The 18529-nt window shown below is 42.5% G+C and overlaps 1 protein-coding gene across 10 annotated transcripts in view; it reads right to left on the bottom strand.

Annotated features, from left to right (window-relative positions):
- The window catches only part of myt1lb (myelin transcription factor 1-like, b), a 108300-nt gene that overhangs the window by 49481 nt on the left and 40290 nt on the right, over positions 1–18529 (bottom strand). For 8 of the 10 annotated variants that reach the window (XM_084914405.1, XM_084914404.1, XM_084914410.1 and 5 more), the window contains exons 3-4: positions 18152–18197; positions 15473–15506 (exon numbers count right to left, since the gene is read on the bottom strand). In XM_084914405.1, coding sequence (XP_084770531.1) covers positions 15473–15506; positions 18152–18197 — 80 coding nt within the window. Of the gene's footprint in view, positions 1–14442; positions 14621–15472; positions 15507–18151; positions 18204–18529 lie in introns of those variants that run through there. The other 2 variants (XM_084914413.1, XM_084914406.1) reach the window with 2 other exon arrangements.

The following is an 18529-nucleotide window of genomic DNA, read 5'->3' as shown; positions in this document are numbered from 1 at the left end:
AAGTCGCATGTGTGTGCCACTGTACATTTAGCAGCCCTGGCTTTGAAATGCTTTCAAAGGCTTTTTTAAAATGCATTAAAGGTTCATACGAGGAAACAACAGACAGCAGAAAAATGCACAGTTATTCTCTCACACAGGAATTCAGGCCTACCAATACCCCAGGGGGTTCGTCTGCAGTATCCTAGGCTGATAAATTCAACTTATCTCACAAAACGAGAAATTACAGTTTAACAACTGAGTAAACATGAAGAGCTGAAAGCTGCCTAAAAGTAAAGGATACACAGCGGAAACAGCCAAAATGCACTCGTGTAAAAAGTGACAGAAATGGTGAACTCGCTAAAAGTAGTGCTGTTAATATCAGTCATAACTGTTGACCAACACTAGATGACTGAAACAACCAGCTAACATTATGATTTAAGCCCCTCCTATCTTCCTCCAATTTTCAACAACATAAAAATGACCAGAATTAAAACAACTTAATGATCCTGTCTCATCATTTTCAGCTGTATCCTCACATTTCTGCACAATTAAAAAATCGTATCAGACTGATGGCATGAAGCAAATAAAACACGATGTAAACACCTCCCTGCACAAAAAACTGCATTATTGGCAAACTGCACATAACGCATTCAAAGTAAAGGCAATTATTAATAGTAGTAGTAATAATATGATTATAATAATAGTAATTATTCTACAAATGTTCCACATCAGTGTTACATGGATCAATATTACTGCTGCAGATGTTTAAGGCTGATCGAATTTTAAATACTTTATACACTTTTTAATTTCCAATGATGCACCAAATTCCACAAAGTCATATGGTTGTCGTGGCTAAGATAAAAACAGCTGTTAATGAGGTTTTCCTTCAGATATATTAATAACAATAAAGCCACAGCAGAGTTAAAAGGCTTTGAGCTCTGTGACATGGCTAACTGTTCATATCTACGGGGGATTAAGACAATAATGGTCACACTTTGCACAGTCAACTATGTTCACCTGTTTCAGTGACTTGAAGTCAAGCGGAGTTCATCCTGCTTCCAGAGACTGGAACACTGCCTGCTAGAAGAATAGCTAACAGCTAATAATAGTGGAATAGTTAGCTAAAACATATTGACTGAACCTTTGAAAATGGTGATTTAACAAAGTGAACAGCTGTTAAATGGAGCGGTAAAGGGTTGTGACTGTTCACATGTGGTAAACTAAATATATACCAACTGGTGAAGTAAACGTAAAGCTGAATCAAATCTGGTTTAAAATGAATTCAAAAGAGCACATTTTCACATGAAGGAGTTCACTGAGTGAAAAAGGACTCACTGCTCTGACGTGCAGTAGGCACAGGAACAGGAAATAGTAACCTTATAATGCGCTGTTTACACCATAGTTCCTCTGGTTGCACGTGACAGCGACCGATGTCTGACCGGCTCCGTCATCATACTGCGGGAATGATAACAATTGAGTCGGAGCCAAACTGAATGAACCCCGAGGCTCCACATGAAGCCTAAAGTGTAGAAGCTAATGACAAAGCTGACAGATCCGACCGACTCTGTTCTTTCACCCTCAGCCCACACTGTCTTTTTGGTGATATAAAGCTTTCCCATTAAATATGGAAATTTCTGTTTCGGTGACAGATACTTCACAGAGGGGGGCTGATGGCAGAGACGGTGTTTTTTTGGAAGGGGAAGTGGCAGATTTTGATTAATGCGACCTTATCTGGTTCTGCACATGGAGGCAGAGGGGTTCCTGAGCTTGGCGGGGGTGGATGGCTGCCTCTTTCTCTCTTCACAGTCACTCTGCTTCTGTCTTCTCTCCATTTTGCGGTGAGCTCGCTCGTCCTCTATCTTTGCTTTAATGTCTTGTAGTTGCACTGTCCTTTAGCTTCACGCGGCCTTCAGATAATTCTGTCTGATTCCTTTCGTCCCCTCTTCACCTCTTCACTCTCTTCATCTCCGTACCGATCCCACTTAGCATTTCCCTGTTTCTGTTAAAGCTGCTCATCTCTCTGCTGCTCCATTGTATCTTCAATTTCCATATCTGTTTCTCTTCCTGCCAGGCAGAGAGCGAGGTGCAGTGTTGCTGCTTCCCCTGTCGCTCCATCACCACCTGGCCCACTTCCAATGCTTTTAGTGAGAGCTATCTGTCAAGCTATGAATAATACAGGCCCAAGGCTGGCGTTAGCTTGCTAGCTAGCTATGTGGAATCCAAATGAGGTCTACAGCAGGAAGAGAGCACTTGACTTTTAGCTCGCTACCACGCTCCCCCTACCAAGACAGGCAATTACTCAGCCCACAGCCCCAGCTGCAGTCGTGGCAATCATAAACGCAACCCCTCACATCCCCCGTCTGCACGCACACACTTTGCATGTATAAGTAGGCGCGCGCTCCATCTCCATCCTGCACAGACATTGTCTATGCAGAGACAGAATCCATATATGACAGGAAATCCATAGCTTTTCAGGCGGTGAAAAGAAAAACTGAAATTGTGAAAATCTCCAAATATATTTTGGCAGTGTTTTCACACAGGATGATGATGATGGTGATGATGAAATCAGGGCGCTGGCTTTAAGTGGAAAACTCGTGGCCGCCTACAAATGGTAACGCCGCAGGAGCAGATGTTTGATGAGGCAAATTTAAAGTGCCAAGTGACACCAAAGGAACTCATTTAGGAGCCACGGAGATCTATTAATCAGCCGCGGCGTTACTTCATCATGCCTTATATGCAGATTAACAGGAGACACATCGTCCACCTTTATCGCACCTGTTCCAGAGTTATGGCAGAAGGCTGAGAGGGCTATCAGGTATGTGACACGTGTATGCTCGTATAATTAGCTCAGCACCACGGCATCCTAAGGTGACAGCGTTAACCCATCCATCATTGCTTCTAATCACTCATTGGTGGAGTGTGGGCTGTAATTACAGAGCGCTAGGCAACGGCAGGCTTCACAGGTAAAAATAGTCATGCAGGATGAGAGACTTGTGCATGAGTTTGGCATGTGGTGTGTGGGAAAATGTGTGTGTATACATGCCTGTGACTACGGAGGTAATGAGATCTAGTTAGTGATGCTCCAGAGTGTCTTATTAACAAATAATAACAGAACTCCTTTGTTTTTACCTCTCCTCCCATCTATTATTCACACCTCACAGATTCACTCATGATTCATTTATACGAGCATCTTGTGCAACCTAGAAACTAAATGTCACCCAAAAACATCCCCGTCAGACGTTGTTGTGGGTACGCGTTTCCGTGTGCTCGTCGCTCGCTCGTGCCGTGCAGGTTTGACTGCGTGAAATTGGTCCTGCGTCACATAGAAGCAGCATTTCCAGCGAAAAATTTGGACTTGTGCAATCTGCCTCCACTTGTGCATGCACACATAAGTGCAAATGATAGAGTGCTATTGAAACAGATGAGTCGGATCTTGCCGGATCAGTAACGAGGGCTGTAGTGAGGCCATTCTGCCATTCAACCCCCCTGTTGTGAAATCAGCATGACGCCCTGTGTACTTTAGCTGGATTCTCTTTCCGCTCAAATTGCCAGGTTGGAGAGCGGCACTCAGCTGGGAATGCTGCTCTACATGTGAAGTAGGTTGTGCGTGTGCGTGTGTGATCGCATTAAGAGCGCCGATGTAGATGTGGATGCGAATGTGTGTCAGTGAGCTGCCCCTCGCCTCTGTCCCCTCTCTTTCTTCAGGTGAAGAGCCTGTTCTGAAGGCTCTGCTCCAGTCGAGGGCCCTTAAAGCCAGGATGGAAGCACTTTACCCAGATAGAGGTAAACCTACAGTACACCATCTGACTCCTAGTGGACCATCAGACCATCAGGAGGAATAAGTGGTTTGGCACAAAGCCGCAACCTCTGGGGGTGAAAAGTGAAGCTGCAGTTCCTCTAATGGCCACTTGAAGCTGTCTTTCAAATATAATCAGTCCCTGTAGACTCCCATGTTAAAATGTCCAACCTTACAGCAGAAATAAACACGTCTACATACAAACACTGGTTTGTTCCTTTTGGAGTATTTTTAAAGCATCTGACCAATATAATATCTGACTAACATGGCTGCTGTGCAGCTAATTATACTGAGAGACGGTCCAACAAGTCCCAGCTCCAGTTTCGCTGAGTGAATTTTTGTCTGGATGTTACTGCGGACTGATTAGATTAGTATCTGTGGCTGGAGCTGAAAGTAGGACTCCACCCTCTGATCCAAATATGGTCACTTATGGCTCAAAACCCAGAACTTGTCACTAACCATGTAACCTGTCCAAAGACTGCTCTGCAACTGCCTGCCAAACAGTGGTCACCAGTTTGTATTCTCCACCCATTTGGCAAAAACCTCTTTCCTTTGGCAGCTACGGTTGCCGTGGTCACCACCAGTTTGCATGGAATTTGTACACAAAAATTAACGATCTCAAGTGAAACTCTGAAAAGCTTTTATTTTGAAGGCGAACAGTCTCATTTTCAGTTTGCGTGACTTTTTGGTGTTTCGCTGCCACTCAGCAAGTGTTTGCAGACAAGTCTGCATCTTCCAAGCAAACTACGACCACAGTACTCTGCTAGTGAGCGCAGAAATCAACCACTCACAACTCAAGTTTCCTGGTTGAACTGCGTCCAACGTAGATGACAGCGTGACACGATACGTGAGAAACCATGAGAAAGTCCAATTAGCTGAATCTAAATATTATGGTTAAGGTGGGTATTTGTAACTTGGAATTTCCTGTTAGAGAATTTCACATTGTAGATTCAGCAGCTTGTAGGCTATTTTCAGACGGCCTACATAACAAAATGTGTCAAACAGTGAGACGAGATGAGGGTGAGTAGTTTCCAGATGTTACTCAGGGACAGTTTTGGTGTGACGGGGTTGAACAGCTGCAGCTAGCTGTCTGATTGGCCTGTACTGCTACTGACTATTACTACAGAGAAGTCATTGATTTAGTGTAGGACAAAGTCAGTACTGTTCTGCTTTAGTGTAACACATCAGGTTAGCATTTCATTTTGCTTTGATTATTTTCATCACGGTCGTATGAAATGAAATAATCAGGTCGGACAGTTTGGGAGGTTGGATGAAACAGCTGACCTCGAGCCTGTATTAGAGCGCCTGCGAATGGACAGTGAAAGTCATTAACCCCGCCCTTCAAATATTGGACGTTCAATGTTTGGCTGTGGTTTTCACCTGGAAATCAAATTCCTGGTGGGAAAACAGGCTTCATTCAATTCGTCCTTCACTTAGAAATCAGCCCACAAACTGCTGGAGGCAACGAAGGAACGTCTCACTTTTGAAGTGCTCGTGATAACCAATGTGTTTTTAATCACAAAGGAAGAAGATATTTGTGGAAGCAGATCATTCTTTGGGTCTTTTCTCTACGTTACGAGTAAATGAGGTTCTTCAGAGGGACGCTGCAGATTTATTCTCTGCTTTGCAGCGATCCGTCACTCTTTCTGTGCACTTCCTGCTGTTGTTGAGCTCCTCCACTGTAGATACCCGAAGACTCATTGTGCCACTCTGCCGGCCGCTCGCTGCTCTCATATCAGTCTGAGTGCTTTGAGAGCATGACATAGTGGAGAGAGCAGAGACGGCTGTGTGCAAGGGAGAGGGAGTAAATAGCATCCCAACTGCAGAGATGGCATTTAAGTGTCTCTCCCTTTGCACTCCAATAGTACTGCAGACCCATTACCTCAGCGCGAGCCTTTGTGTGTCTACCAGCATCCGTGTGTGTGCGTGCGTGTGCCTCAAATGTATTTCCAAGCCATTCCACCAATCATCTCCGTGCTCCCACGCGACTCACCCGCTACCTTTCCGTTCTGATCTTTTTCTCATTCATCATGCTTCCCCTCCTGTCCTCCTGCCAGAGGTCTCTGCTAAGGTGTAATTTAGCTCCTGCTGCTCTCTAATTTCTACCTTAGTCAGGGTGGGCGTGGCTGGCCCCCCTGACACCATGGATACAATCTGTCAATCATTCCCCACAGCCAGGAAATTGCGTTCAAAGCGAGAGTAATTATTAAGTCTGCCCTGTGTGGGTTGAATTGAACACCCTCTCCGTTTGGCACACAGAGAAATATGTCCTCAGAGGCAAGGCCAGGTGGATTAGCGAGGCTTTTATTGCTGCTTAGAACAAGGTGAGCGCTCTCTCATCTCACCTTTTGTTTCGCCTAATCTCTTTGCCTTTCCCTTCCTACCGTCCTCATTCTTCGCTCATCAATATCAAAACGGCCTGTTCTACGAGAACGTTTAAAAGAACGAGGGCTGGAAAACAACACTTCTTGATGTTTATGCCCAATTTACTGCAGGTATCTCTGTGAAAACAATGGCAGAAGCCAGAGGTGAAAGCATGAAAGAAAGTCTCCCTAAAGTGAGTGCGTTCAGTGAATCCTGTTTGTTCAAGTCCTTGAAAAGCTGAAATCAAACCCGGTGAGCAGGATGTTGTAACAGTTTGTCTCCTGGCTGCTGCTTACCTTTCTGTTTCCACACAAAAATGTTGATTTATTTCCAAGCCTCGCGTTCAGGAACCACATGCCTTTGTTTGCCAGCGTACGGCTGAATAAACGCTACGATTATGTGGATTCTAGTGCTCAAACCACAGAGTTTAAATAGCATCAAGGACAGCAATTCCCAAGATGCCTTGCGCCAACATTTGCTGATAACTTCCCCTTGTCATTTTTAATTACTGCCAGCATCTTCTTCAGTCACCTGTATCAGTGTTGACTAACCATAGAAACCTTGTTAGAACAGACCCGTTAACCTCTGCTCGTGAGCAGATAAGTCTGAGTTAACAAGGTGTCCTGCTGCTGCTGCTGAATGACTCCACTTCTGACCTCCAACCTTTATGTACAGGACATATTCTTCATTAACGGCGTCCTGCTGAAGGCTGGCACTGCACTCAGAGTGAAGCTTTTACACGAGCTTCAGCCTCAGAGGTGGGCTACCATTACAACCTATTTCTGCCACAGAGTGTAATTAAAAGCCGGGTTAGGGTTTGGGTATGTGACGCTTCAGAGTCTGAAAACTGAAGCCAATGTCCAGCAGGGATGACTCGTCAGATTGTATAAAACGAACCTGCAGCTCATGGATCTGTGAGCTCAGTAAACATTAAAGACTCCTGATGCATTTATGGTTTATTTCTAGTCTTATTGAATATGACATGATGTTCATTTAGGAAATTATGATCCCATTACAGTCAAAAAGGACCGGAAGGTCTTCAAAAAGCTAAGATGGCAACAGCCAGAACACTCAAAACAGGATTTTACGAACCAACATTGTGGTGGCTTCATCTATATTTCATACGCAGTGTATGACTGCTATACCTGCCAAGGGGAACTCCCACTGTCTGGACTTCCTGCTCCATAGAGGGCACTCTCAACCTCAGCCAGAATAAATGATGCTTTATGGAGCGGTTGAGTTGAAATTGATCAGAGATGATACTCAAAGCACAGTCTCCGGGTTGAAAGTCATGGTGCCTGATAGCAACAAGCCCAATAAGCCTTTTTTTCTATACAAACACGTGATAAATACAAATAAATGGACTGATGGGACTTTTTATTTCAATACGACAAATATTTTGAGCTCATAGGAAACCAGTTTGGCCTCCTTCACAGTCTACAAGTTAGGTGATTCGTTGTTTGTTTGAAATCTGTTTAGCTCCCTGATGAAGTGATTTTTTAAATAAATGTGACAGTGCCATGGGAATACAATTATTAAACTGTACTTCAGAACTTTTGGGAATTTTTAATACACCGTGTCTATTCATGTCAGTCAGTATAACTGGGAGTACAGGCTTCCACAAATACAATGACAACCAGAACAGGTTTACTTATGCTGGTCTGAAATAAGAAATAAACCAGGACCAACATTAACACACCACAACATACACCTACAGACTTAACCCGAGCAGATGGTGGGACTGGGAACTCGATTCCACAAGAACCAAAAGGTAACCAACAAGGGAAATGCTTCCAAGGCAATCTGCGCCCAGGTTCTCAAACATGCTTAAGTAGAAATACTGATTATGAATCACTCAAAGGAGCTCTCAAACAGCAAATCAATCTAAACACAGATCAAAACGTACTCCAAAGAATATTATTCACAAAACTAAAAACCAAAGCCACTTCAAGTGTGCACGCAGAAAAACAAATACAATTCCATTTCAACAAACCAGACAGGGTTCAAAGACAGTGTTGGTCAAGTTACTTGAAAAAAGTAATCAGTAACTAATTACTGATTACTTCCCCAAAAAAGTAATCCCGTTACTTTACTGATTACTGAAGTAATTAATTACTTAGTTACTTTTTAAAAACACGATTTACAACCTGAATAGGTGATAAAGCGATAGATCTGTCAACCCAATTCTACTTTTTCTGCATAATCCATCATACAAAATGTAATCAAATGGAAAAGTCTCTTTTTTTTAAACTTGTTTTATCCGTTTTAATCTTTTAACTTTATGCATCAAGCAAAAATTAAATTATATCCAACATTCTCTGACTTGAAGAAATTAGTTTAACATTTAAACCTATTTTCTGCACATTCCAGCACATAAAATAAAATATTTTTTGTGTTTACACTCAGTCTTTCAAATAGATGCAAGTAAAACACAGCAGAAAGTAAATAAAATCAAAGACTAGCAGTCCTGTTGCTCTATTTTCACCTGTAAAGCAGGAGTAGGGTAGGCGGAGGTTTACCATGGTGCAGGTGTGGCGCAGCGGTCAGTGGAAGAATCCGCGAGTTTCTCTGTGAATTTCCCATTACGTGGTAGCGCACTCGGTGCTTGTTTAGGGGGTTTTTTTGGTGTAAAAAGAAGTTTTCTTCCCACGCACAATGGACACTAATGTTTTTGTCACTTTTTATGGAATCAAACTCAAAGTAAGGTCAGTACTTCCATGCTTTAAACGCTGCATGCTCATACTCTCTCCCGCACTCGATATATGATCCATTGTTGATCTGCACACAGCTGTTGCCATGAACGTCGCACTTGCTTACGTCACTGTCATGAGACATTCTCGCAAAAAAATCACGGTTTTAGTAACGCAGTAACGCAGCGTTCCTACGGGAAAGTAACGGTAATCTAATTACCGTTTTTGCAATAGTAATCCCTCACTTTACTCGTTACTTGAAAAAAGTAATCAGATTACAGTAACGCGTTACAAGTAATGCGTTACTGCCCATCTCTGTTCAAAGATCCCGGACAAGCCCCCAATCATCCCAGATTAAGTGCCGTACAGGGACCTTCACAGATTTAAAAAAAAATAAAAACACTCAAGGACCTCAGAAATTATTCATTGTATCAAGGTAAGATTTTGCATATATTGTGTTAAAAATGCTAAAAATTAAAATGAGCTGATTCTGAGCAGGTCAGGTGGGAATATCAACCAGAACTGCCTCCAAGTCAACTCAGTGGCTTGATTGTTACTTCTAAGCTTGGCTTAGCATTAACACTCAGTGTTTTCTTTAGGAAATAGTTAGCTCAGAGTGCTAATAATAATAATAGAGGCTTACTTTAGACATATATTTTACATTTGTCTTTAATTTTGTGTTTGATAATAATGAAAAGAAAACATATCATCCTCCACTCACTTAAAATTCAGACATCACCGTGACTGAGATAGATAAACTTGTCTTGACGGCAAAGATTGATAATATTTGCTCAATTTTGTAACCACATCATTACACGGTGCTAAAATTTCCTATGCAAAACTCAAACGTTGCTAATCCAACAGCACAGATGTGTATTTGTCTGCATGCATGCAAACGCACTCTCTATACGTCGTTGTGAACCTAAGCCCCGTGTGTGCATGTCTGCAGAGTCTTATGGCATTTGCAGGGCCTCTGAGGGTATCCAAACATTCAAAGGCTGAGAGAGGTGGAGGATACGGATGGTGCGCCAGCATCTAAAAGGCGGGGGGAGAAAAAGGATGGAGCGAAGGGGCTAATTAACATATTAATGACCCCACCTTCCTACAGCTTCTGTCGGATAGTCCAAACACTTTGATAAGTATGCAAATGAGAGCCGCACCATCTGAAGAGGGAATTAGCTCTGCCAGAGAGAAAAGGGAGGGGGCAAGGGAGGGAGGAAGGAAGGCAGGGAAGGAGGCAGGAAAGGATAGAGTGTTAGGAAGGGGAAGAGGAGGAAGGAGAGTCGGGCAGGCTGATGAAGTGATATCTCCATGTTTATTTTAGCTGTCTTTAATTATCTTCTGTGCACAGCGTGCCTTGGTGTGTTATAAAACCACGAGCGGTGAAAGAAAAGACTTCCATTCTTGCTGATCTTGGATCGATGCAGCGGCGTCCGTCAGCCCCGCGGCGATGTGCAGAATGGCTGCAGGGGCTCGAGCCCGTGGGCGGCTCGGAGCGACGACCCCGAGCAAAAAAGGGTGGGTCAGTGTAACGCAGCCTATGGTGGAGCTATAAGGACGAGGGAGACGTGTGGGTGAGACAAAGAGAGGAGACTGGATCTGTGCCGTGTCGATCGCTTCCTGTTTGGCCTCGTTTCAGCTCTAACGCTGACGATCTAAAGCCCTCTTCCTCGGCCAGGCGGTGACCACCTCATCTCTTTTGTGAGGGAGCAGGAGTCTGACAGGGGGAAAATGAGGAGCTTTAGCCGTTATCCTCCTTACTTAACTGTTCTCAACACTTCAGAGATAAAGCACAGAGGGACTGACAGCAGAAATCTCTGTGTTCAAAGTGAAATCGAGCAAATCTGGATTTGATTTCCTTGATGTATTTATATTTTTTGCACTGAGTTTCTCAGGATTTTGCAGCTTCAGTTCCATTTTTGGATGAAGAACTGAACACAACATAAAAATATCTGCACGAATCTTGGCCTTTGTTTGAAATCAGGGGAATTCTTAACACCATAATTAGCAGAAGCCTGTGCTGTCCTAGTTATGTAAGACGGCTCTTTTTGTCTTTTTGAAATTGGATTACCGCAGGAGGAACCATTTATTTCAAAAATGGGGGGGCTGGGGGTAATTTTTATATCTCACAGTCTCCGGCAGAAAGCTGTCCTCCGCCGTCGAGCCCATGCGCAGTTCTTATACACCCCAATAAACATGATTAGCATGGCAGACTGTAAATATGCAAATGACAGAGGAGATGTGGAGCGAATGTTTATGCTGTGAGCTTTCCCGTCTGCACAAACTCGCCTCCCCGTCTATCTCATGGTGAGCTTTATGGAGACGGGGTCCTCTCTTAAAGCCACCTTTGCTTTTTTCTTTCATAAAAGAAATTCATCCATGTAATTGGAGCTTTAAACGTGAAAGGATGCCTTTTCCTTCAGTGTCTTTGCTGCTTTAGCTGCGCACAGACGAAGGCAGCTGCAATGGCCGCATGCTGAAAGCACCCTCTCTAAACAGCTTCTTCCCACATGAATCTGAATTATGCTCTATATGCGTGCCTTTCTGCTGCACTCTGACTTCAATTAGCCATCCTGCACATCTATGATTACGGTGCCAGTTGATGGTGACTGAAAAGCCAGACGTGATGTCTGTAACCAAGAGAGTCAGAGACCCCACTGGTGTACTGCGGCTGAGACCTGAGATCCCACTGCCTCAAATGATTTACATTCTGTATAATCTATGAAAGCGACTTAAATAAAGTTAATCTGAGTGGATGAAATGTGCGCTACAGCACAGCTGCTGCTGTATTTATCATGCCAGTTATTCACCAAAGTGGATCTTTTCTTCTCTTTTAACCTTAACATCTTTATTGTCACTCCATTACAGCAGCTTTGCATGATTCACAGTCCAAAATAATCCTTTTGTACGTCACACATCACAGCTCCTCAGATCGTCCTCTGTACGAAACAAGCTGTTTTAGCTCCTTTCTTCTGATTGGCTGCCCCTCCTAAACAAAGGTGGGTGGGGCTTCTTTGCACAAGATGACCATATTAAGAATATCCCCTGTCTATGACATCACCTCGATCTAAAAGTAGAAAAAACTGTGACAATCTTTTCAGGGATTACTGCACATCCGCTGATTATTAGAAACATGGGCCATTTGAATGTCACTCAGGTCCATTTACCATATGCAAGCCTGATATTGATAACATTACCTAGACACTGTTAATGCACTCGATCTTGGTCCAATGAAAGCATTTACCCAAACACATTTATTTATGGATCAGCCGCATTAAACCTGGAGCGGTTCTTCAAATATATTGAATTCATAGATTTTTATGGTTTTAAATCAAGTTTGTTTCTGTTTTTTATAACAATTCTCTAACAATGGAATAATAACAAAGGACGGCAGATCAGGATATAAACTAATGTGTAGATAAATATTAAAGTATAAATATTTTAAAAAGAAAGAATGAAAATGATGTAAAATCAGCCTTTAAAGTATTATCAGTAAAATCAGGTCAAAAAGGTTTGTGTTGGTTTTTGGGATTTTTTCACATAAATCAACAGTTTTCATCTTAGAAATTATTAGTTTTTCATATTAATCTCTTTACGCAGCACTATATTTGTCTCTCACTGCATTTGTAACTGTGATCATGTAGTGTCCATGCTGAATAGGATTTTAAACACACATACGCAGAGCCGAACGGCCCATGTCAAGCGTGTTCGCCCTGAAGACTATCAGCTCTCCGGGGAGAGAGGCCATCGAGCAGCATTATCGACATTATAGACGCCTCAGCCTGGAGATAGGCTTCCCATCGATCCCCTGATTAATTACTATCTGCAGGCAGCAGCACAGTGAGGGATGGAGGAGGAGGAGGAGGTGAGAATGATAGAAAAGGGGGAGAAAGACTGAAAGAGAGGGGGAGAGAGCAGGGAGAGTACACCTTGGACTATCTATGAATATCAGCTAAAGGCTACGCAGTAATCTTCCAGGTGGAATATTATTTATTGATATATATAGGTAGGCAGGAACCCTTATCTTACCCCCCGAACACACAGCCAAGGACAAAGTGAAACTCACACATTACTGTGGTGGAAACAACTCGCAAAGACGAGTAGAGGACACTGAAGCATCCACACTTTCAACCAGGTGACACAACATGGCTAATAGAGAAAAACAAGCATGCCACATGTTTATTCGAGCCTCTGTGCGCACTGTCAGCACCTCCTCGTCTTAGCCTCCACCGTCTAACCAGAAGAGTCCGTATTGGTTAAGAGCTAGCCTGGATTGCACAGTGTATCCACAGCTTTGTTAGGAGCTGTTCAGGTATTTCACAGAGTGACACGGCCCGAATGGAGGCGCGTAAGCTTATTGACTTATGTTACAGCAGGTCGACAGTCTCAGGGGGACGAGGAGTGAAGCCGCAGCCTTTAACTGGAGTTCATTAATGGTAACTGCTTGTCCTGACCAGTCGCCCTCCTCAGGGGAAGGAAAATAAACAACCAAAACCTGCACTTCCTCTAATGTCCACTCGAAAACTGAGTCAGGCCATTATTGGGTTGTAGCCTCTCTGACTAACAGCTAGGCTTCACCTGAACTGGACCTCTGAACCATGTATGGAGCATTTTAATGACATTATCCACCAACAGTGTGGCTGCTGTGGTGTTACTTAGCGCTGGGTATCGATTCGATTCCGACTCACAAGGTCCCTATTCGATTTGATCGTAACGTTACTAACAGACCGCTCAGGAAGTCTGAGCTCGTCTTCGCAGAAGTGCCTTAAATGTGCCTTACTTTTAATGGCCACAAGGGGGCAACACACGTGGTTGCCCACACCTTTAAATTGCCCTTTAACCTCCTAGGACCTGGCGTCCACATATGTGGACATCACATTTTGGGTTATTTAGACCAAAATACTCAATTTTGCTCTACAAGCACCTGATATTCACTTATGAGGACATTATACTGCTACTGTTCTATCAAAGTTTTAAACAAATATCCTTATATGCGGCTCTTATTTTTCTTAAAAACAAAAATAAGGTAAAAAAAAATCTGGTAATTCTTTGTTTTTACATTCATCGGGCCCCAATCAGCCCAAATATCAAAGAGAAATTAAAAATGCTGCTGTGGAAGAGTTCGGGTCTTAGGAGGTTAAAGTTAACGTCACTTACAACCTTATGGAAGTCAAATAATTTGCTGTAATGAGCACATAAACCTCATTTAAACCAGGAAGTCCTGTTTTTCAAGGAAGACCTGGCCATGAAGGCACAACATTAAATCATATAAAACATGAATAACATAATACTTTAAAAAAAGCTCTCAACTCTCCCTGACAGACAAAAGCCTCCAGCTTTAGAGGACTTATTGGTGACCAGAAAGGTTGAAAGGTTATGCAAAGGTTCAAAATAAGAAAATGTTCAGAGAAAGTTCCGGGTACCCAACAAGGAGCCGACTGTGATTAGCATAAATCACAGGAACAGGTTTGTGCTGCTGTCTCGTCAGGCTGAATGAGAAGCTTGACTCTGTACAGCCAGCTGAGTAAAGTATGGTGTCATCTGCATAAAGGTGCACTTTAGCTGTAAACATATTCTGTGCTACATATGTTATTAATGATAGTGCAAATTAACCTGAACCATGGTGGACTCCTCTGAAACTCTTCAGGAAACCTGACATCTGAAGCTTCCAGCAGCATCACCAAGTCTCCCTAACAGCAGCTCGGATAGATCAACAAATACAACAACACAATTATTCTTCTGGTCCATTAATATTGTGATTTGTTCCCAACATAGCTGTTGGTTCGACCCAGTCAAATGTCAGACTTTCGTCAGTTTCACCTATGATATTAATATCAGCCAAACATTTAAGCTAAGAGTTTATTTCAGATTAACAGGGTGATAATTTTTTAAACCTGGAGGGTCACAGCCCTTTCACAAGATGGCTGATGTTAGTCTGGAGACTGTCAGGTGAGTAATATACATCGTGTAAATATAAAGCAAACAAGATGTTTTTTACAATTCTATCCAACAACATTTTCTTTTTCTAGCAGCACTTCCCAGCACGAAGCTTTAGCAGCTTAAATGTGGCTCCAGTCACGTTACCTTACTTAAAGCAGGTAAATTAAGCTAATTAGTATCTTGAAGTAGTTCCTGACACAGTGGATGGTTTTAGAAATGACGGCACTTCCTAAAACTGTTCTGAGAGGAAACTTTTCCAGTGACAAAGAGAATAAAGTTCTACCTTCCACCCACTCCACTCACCCAGCGAGAACTTTTAGGGCTGTAGGCGTAGAAAGAGAGAAGGAACTGTGCTGAATGCTTAATGCATTGATAATCGACCATCATCGAAAAAACATTGAGAACATGAGACAAAAACAGACAAGAAATCCTCTTATTTAATATTTCATGTGTGGAGTTGGAAAAAGAAAGTGGTGCATGTTTTTGTTCTGCTGTTATCAGAGGATGTCCAAAGGGAGGGACGCGAGTGAGGAACTCACACAGAGAGGCAGGAATACAGAAAGAATCCCGAGTATGGGATCATCATGGAAAACAGGCAGGTGTGTGTGTGTGTGTGTGTGTGCGTGCGTGCGTGCGTGTGTGTGTGTGTGCGTGCGTGCGTGCGTGCGTGCGTGTATGTGTGTGTGTGTTCATTCCCACTGACCTGAAAAGCTCTGTTAATGCTGGATCCACAGGCACTGGAAGAGAAACACAGAGAGATTATGAAACGTGAAATCCGCCTGAACGGCCACGACTGTGACTCTGCATCAGTTTCCTGCGACATCATCAGGGAAACACGGAGCTGGAGGGAACGTCACTGAATGCAGGCGTATATTCATCATCTGTACTTGTGTCTGAGGACGTGTGTGTGATCTGTCTGCAGCTTATTACTCTCGTCTGAATGTTTGGATCAACAATATGGAAACAATGCAGTGTCACAAAGTTGTCGCTTTCATATATGTATTAAGACCAGGACGACTACATGAGTGTGAGTCAGTGGACTTCACACTGTTCTATAACTGATAAATATTATATCATATTTGATAAACTAAATAAACTGAAACTAATAATAACAACGTTTTTAAGATAAACATTAAAAACTACTGTCAGATGACAGTTTAACGTTAATAAACTGTCTCTAAATCTAAATATTACAACGTTTGGAAACTGAAAAGAAATTGATTCAAATCTATGATTTCAAATTGAAAGAATTATTGCAGGAAAAATCTCAACATGGTGACAAATATGATTATAAAGACCAAAGGGCTTGTAAAAAAATTCAATATACTTTATAATATAAGAGTCGAAATTTCATTTGTAATTTCTCTGTGGCAGTATTATATTTTGATATAATATTTTTATATGATATGATATATATACATTTGGGTTTTATGCTAGTAAAAAGTAAAACGCTGTCATGTTTGCAGACGATACACGTTTATTTTGCTGCATTCAAAGGCAGCTGGAGCAGAAACGTTTGGTGTGACGATAAGAAATAATCTTTAAACTGTCATGACAACAAAACTCTTTGAGGAATTTTGGAAATTGGTTCAATTATTTATATTTAACATCTGTGATTTTAAAAAGTGCAAAATGTTCGAGTGTCACGAGTGATCATAAATTAACAAATAAATATGTTGTCCTTTTACAGCATCCTGCCATGCAATTACATTTGTTCCTGACCACCGAGAACACTCACGTTAACTTTTATCGAGTGGAAAAAAAGTTAGCTTGTTTATATTATGCTAACATAGCTGTGTCGCTAGCGGTCATCATTATATACCAGCTAGCCAAACTTCAGTAACCCTACAAACGTCACTGCTGTTTAGTTTTCTGTCTTCATTTATGTTGGAAGTGATAGCAGAGCTGTACGTTTTAATTTGTTTCCAAAACCCCGCAGTCAGGACATGCTATATTGTATTTAGATAGAAGCTAGCGAGCTAACTTCCTGCTAACTTCTAACTCTGTTAAATGTCATAAATTCCATTTTCATGGATGCCTGGATGTTAAACTCAATTGTTACACCTGGTAGAGCAGAACGCTGATTATTTTATTAAAGATGAAAGACTTTAGACAGTTTTTCAACTCTCAGTAATGCCATAGTGATCGTTTGATATATGGACCTGCAGTGGAGTTTAGCCCAGACACGGCTAGTGACGTCAGACTTAACGACCGGATACTACTACTAATAATAATAATAAAATGGATTATTCCTAAAAAAAAGTAAGTCTAAAAACCTGAACTTGAAGTCACCATAATGTTCTACCTCTACCCCCCCCTTTTTTGCACATGTCGAGGAGCGTGTCAGGCAACATTTCACTGTGTGTTATACTTGTATAACTATGCATGTGACAAATAAAGAACCTTGAACCTTGAACCAAGATCCAATAATTGCCTTGTACATGAACAGTGGCAATAAAGTGGTATTCTATTCTATTCTATTCTATTCTATTCTGACGTTTGGGATCCTGTCCTCTGGTGCACAGACATGACCCTTGACCCAAACAGCAGACTCGTTGCTGTGTGTGTATGACCTGCAGGACTGTTAGACGTCCGTTTGAGATGATTTGTATGTCACTGATTGCCAAAAGTAAACTTTTTTAAATGCTGCTCGTCTAACAGCTTTAACTGATACGTACAGCCTGAGTGGGCGTTACACAGCTGGGACTAGTTTCACAGATGAGAGCTGTAGAAGGATACGGGCTTAAACATCACTGGGATTAGCAAACAAAGGTCAAAGGTCAGTCCCATGTTACACTGCAGATGCTCTCTGTTTAAATGATTCTGTCTAAATGAAGGGAACGATGATCTCAGTGACACATCTTTGGTTTCGCCTGAACTTCAATCACACGGCTGACGAGCTGCTTGATCCTCGTGATGGAGGAGCAGCGGTCACCACTTTCATCCTCGCCTGGTCAAAGATGTCGGGCACTCAGAGTTGGAGGGGATAAAATATGAATGTAGCATCTTAGATGTTTCAGACAGAGTGGACCGAGCCTCGGTTCGGTTTTACTGAGATGTTCCAAAAGGAGAGTCGCTGACAGCTGCCGTTTCTTTGGTTTAAATAAAGTTCAATAACCTGTTTTCACTTCGCAGGGTTTCGTAGGAGTGGATATCGCTGCGGTAGATATTTCATTGTGAACAAAGCTCTTAAAATGTGGATTTCTGTTTCTGTCAGATATAAAACGAGCGATAGAGGAGCAGAGAGCCGCGAGAAAAGCCAACTCGAGTGTGACAGTCTGGGATTTGTGCAGTAGCGTGTGTGCGCTGTGTGTGTTTGTGTTGGGGGAGTGAAGGTCACCCTGAATGGTGTGTGTGTGCATATGCGTGTGTGTGCAGATACCTTTGGAGCGTGTGCGATGGCGCTTATCATCTGCATCCACCTCCATCTGCAGAGAGGCACAAACAAGCTGTTAAACACACAACAGACACGTCGCAAAATTAGCTTTCATTTGGATCCATGTTCGCTCAGGTGCTCGGGATTTTTCTGCAGCTTGTCAAACATTTCAATTCACACCCGACATTGGAAAGAACATTTCACGAGACGACTGACGGCAGCGTTTGTGTAAATGATTAAAATCCTTCAGTAAGATTCGAGTTGTTGTAAAGCCCTGCACTGGTAACAGAGACCTAAAAACCTCATGAAAGCAAACAGCCAAACCCACAGGTGTAACGCCAATGCTGCGCTTCGCTTTTCCTCAGAAACTCTTTGGGAACCGTA

Source organism: Perissodus microlepis, chromosome 19 (assembly GCF_051167445.1).
Source record: "Perissodus microlepis isolate ML-2025 ecotype Zambia chromosome 19, ASM5116744v1, whole genome shotgun sequence".
Classification (NCBI taxonomy): domain Eukaryota; kingdom Metazoa; phylum Chordata; class Actinopteri; order Cichliformes; family Cichlidae; genus Perissodus; species Perissodus microlepis.
Note: the sequence above shows the minus strand (reverse complement) of the source record. Positions and strands in the feature narration are given on the sequence as shown.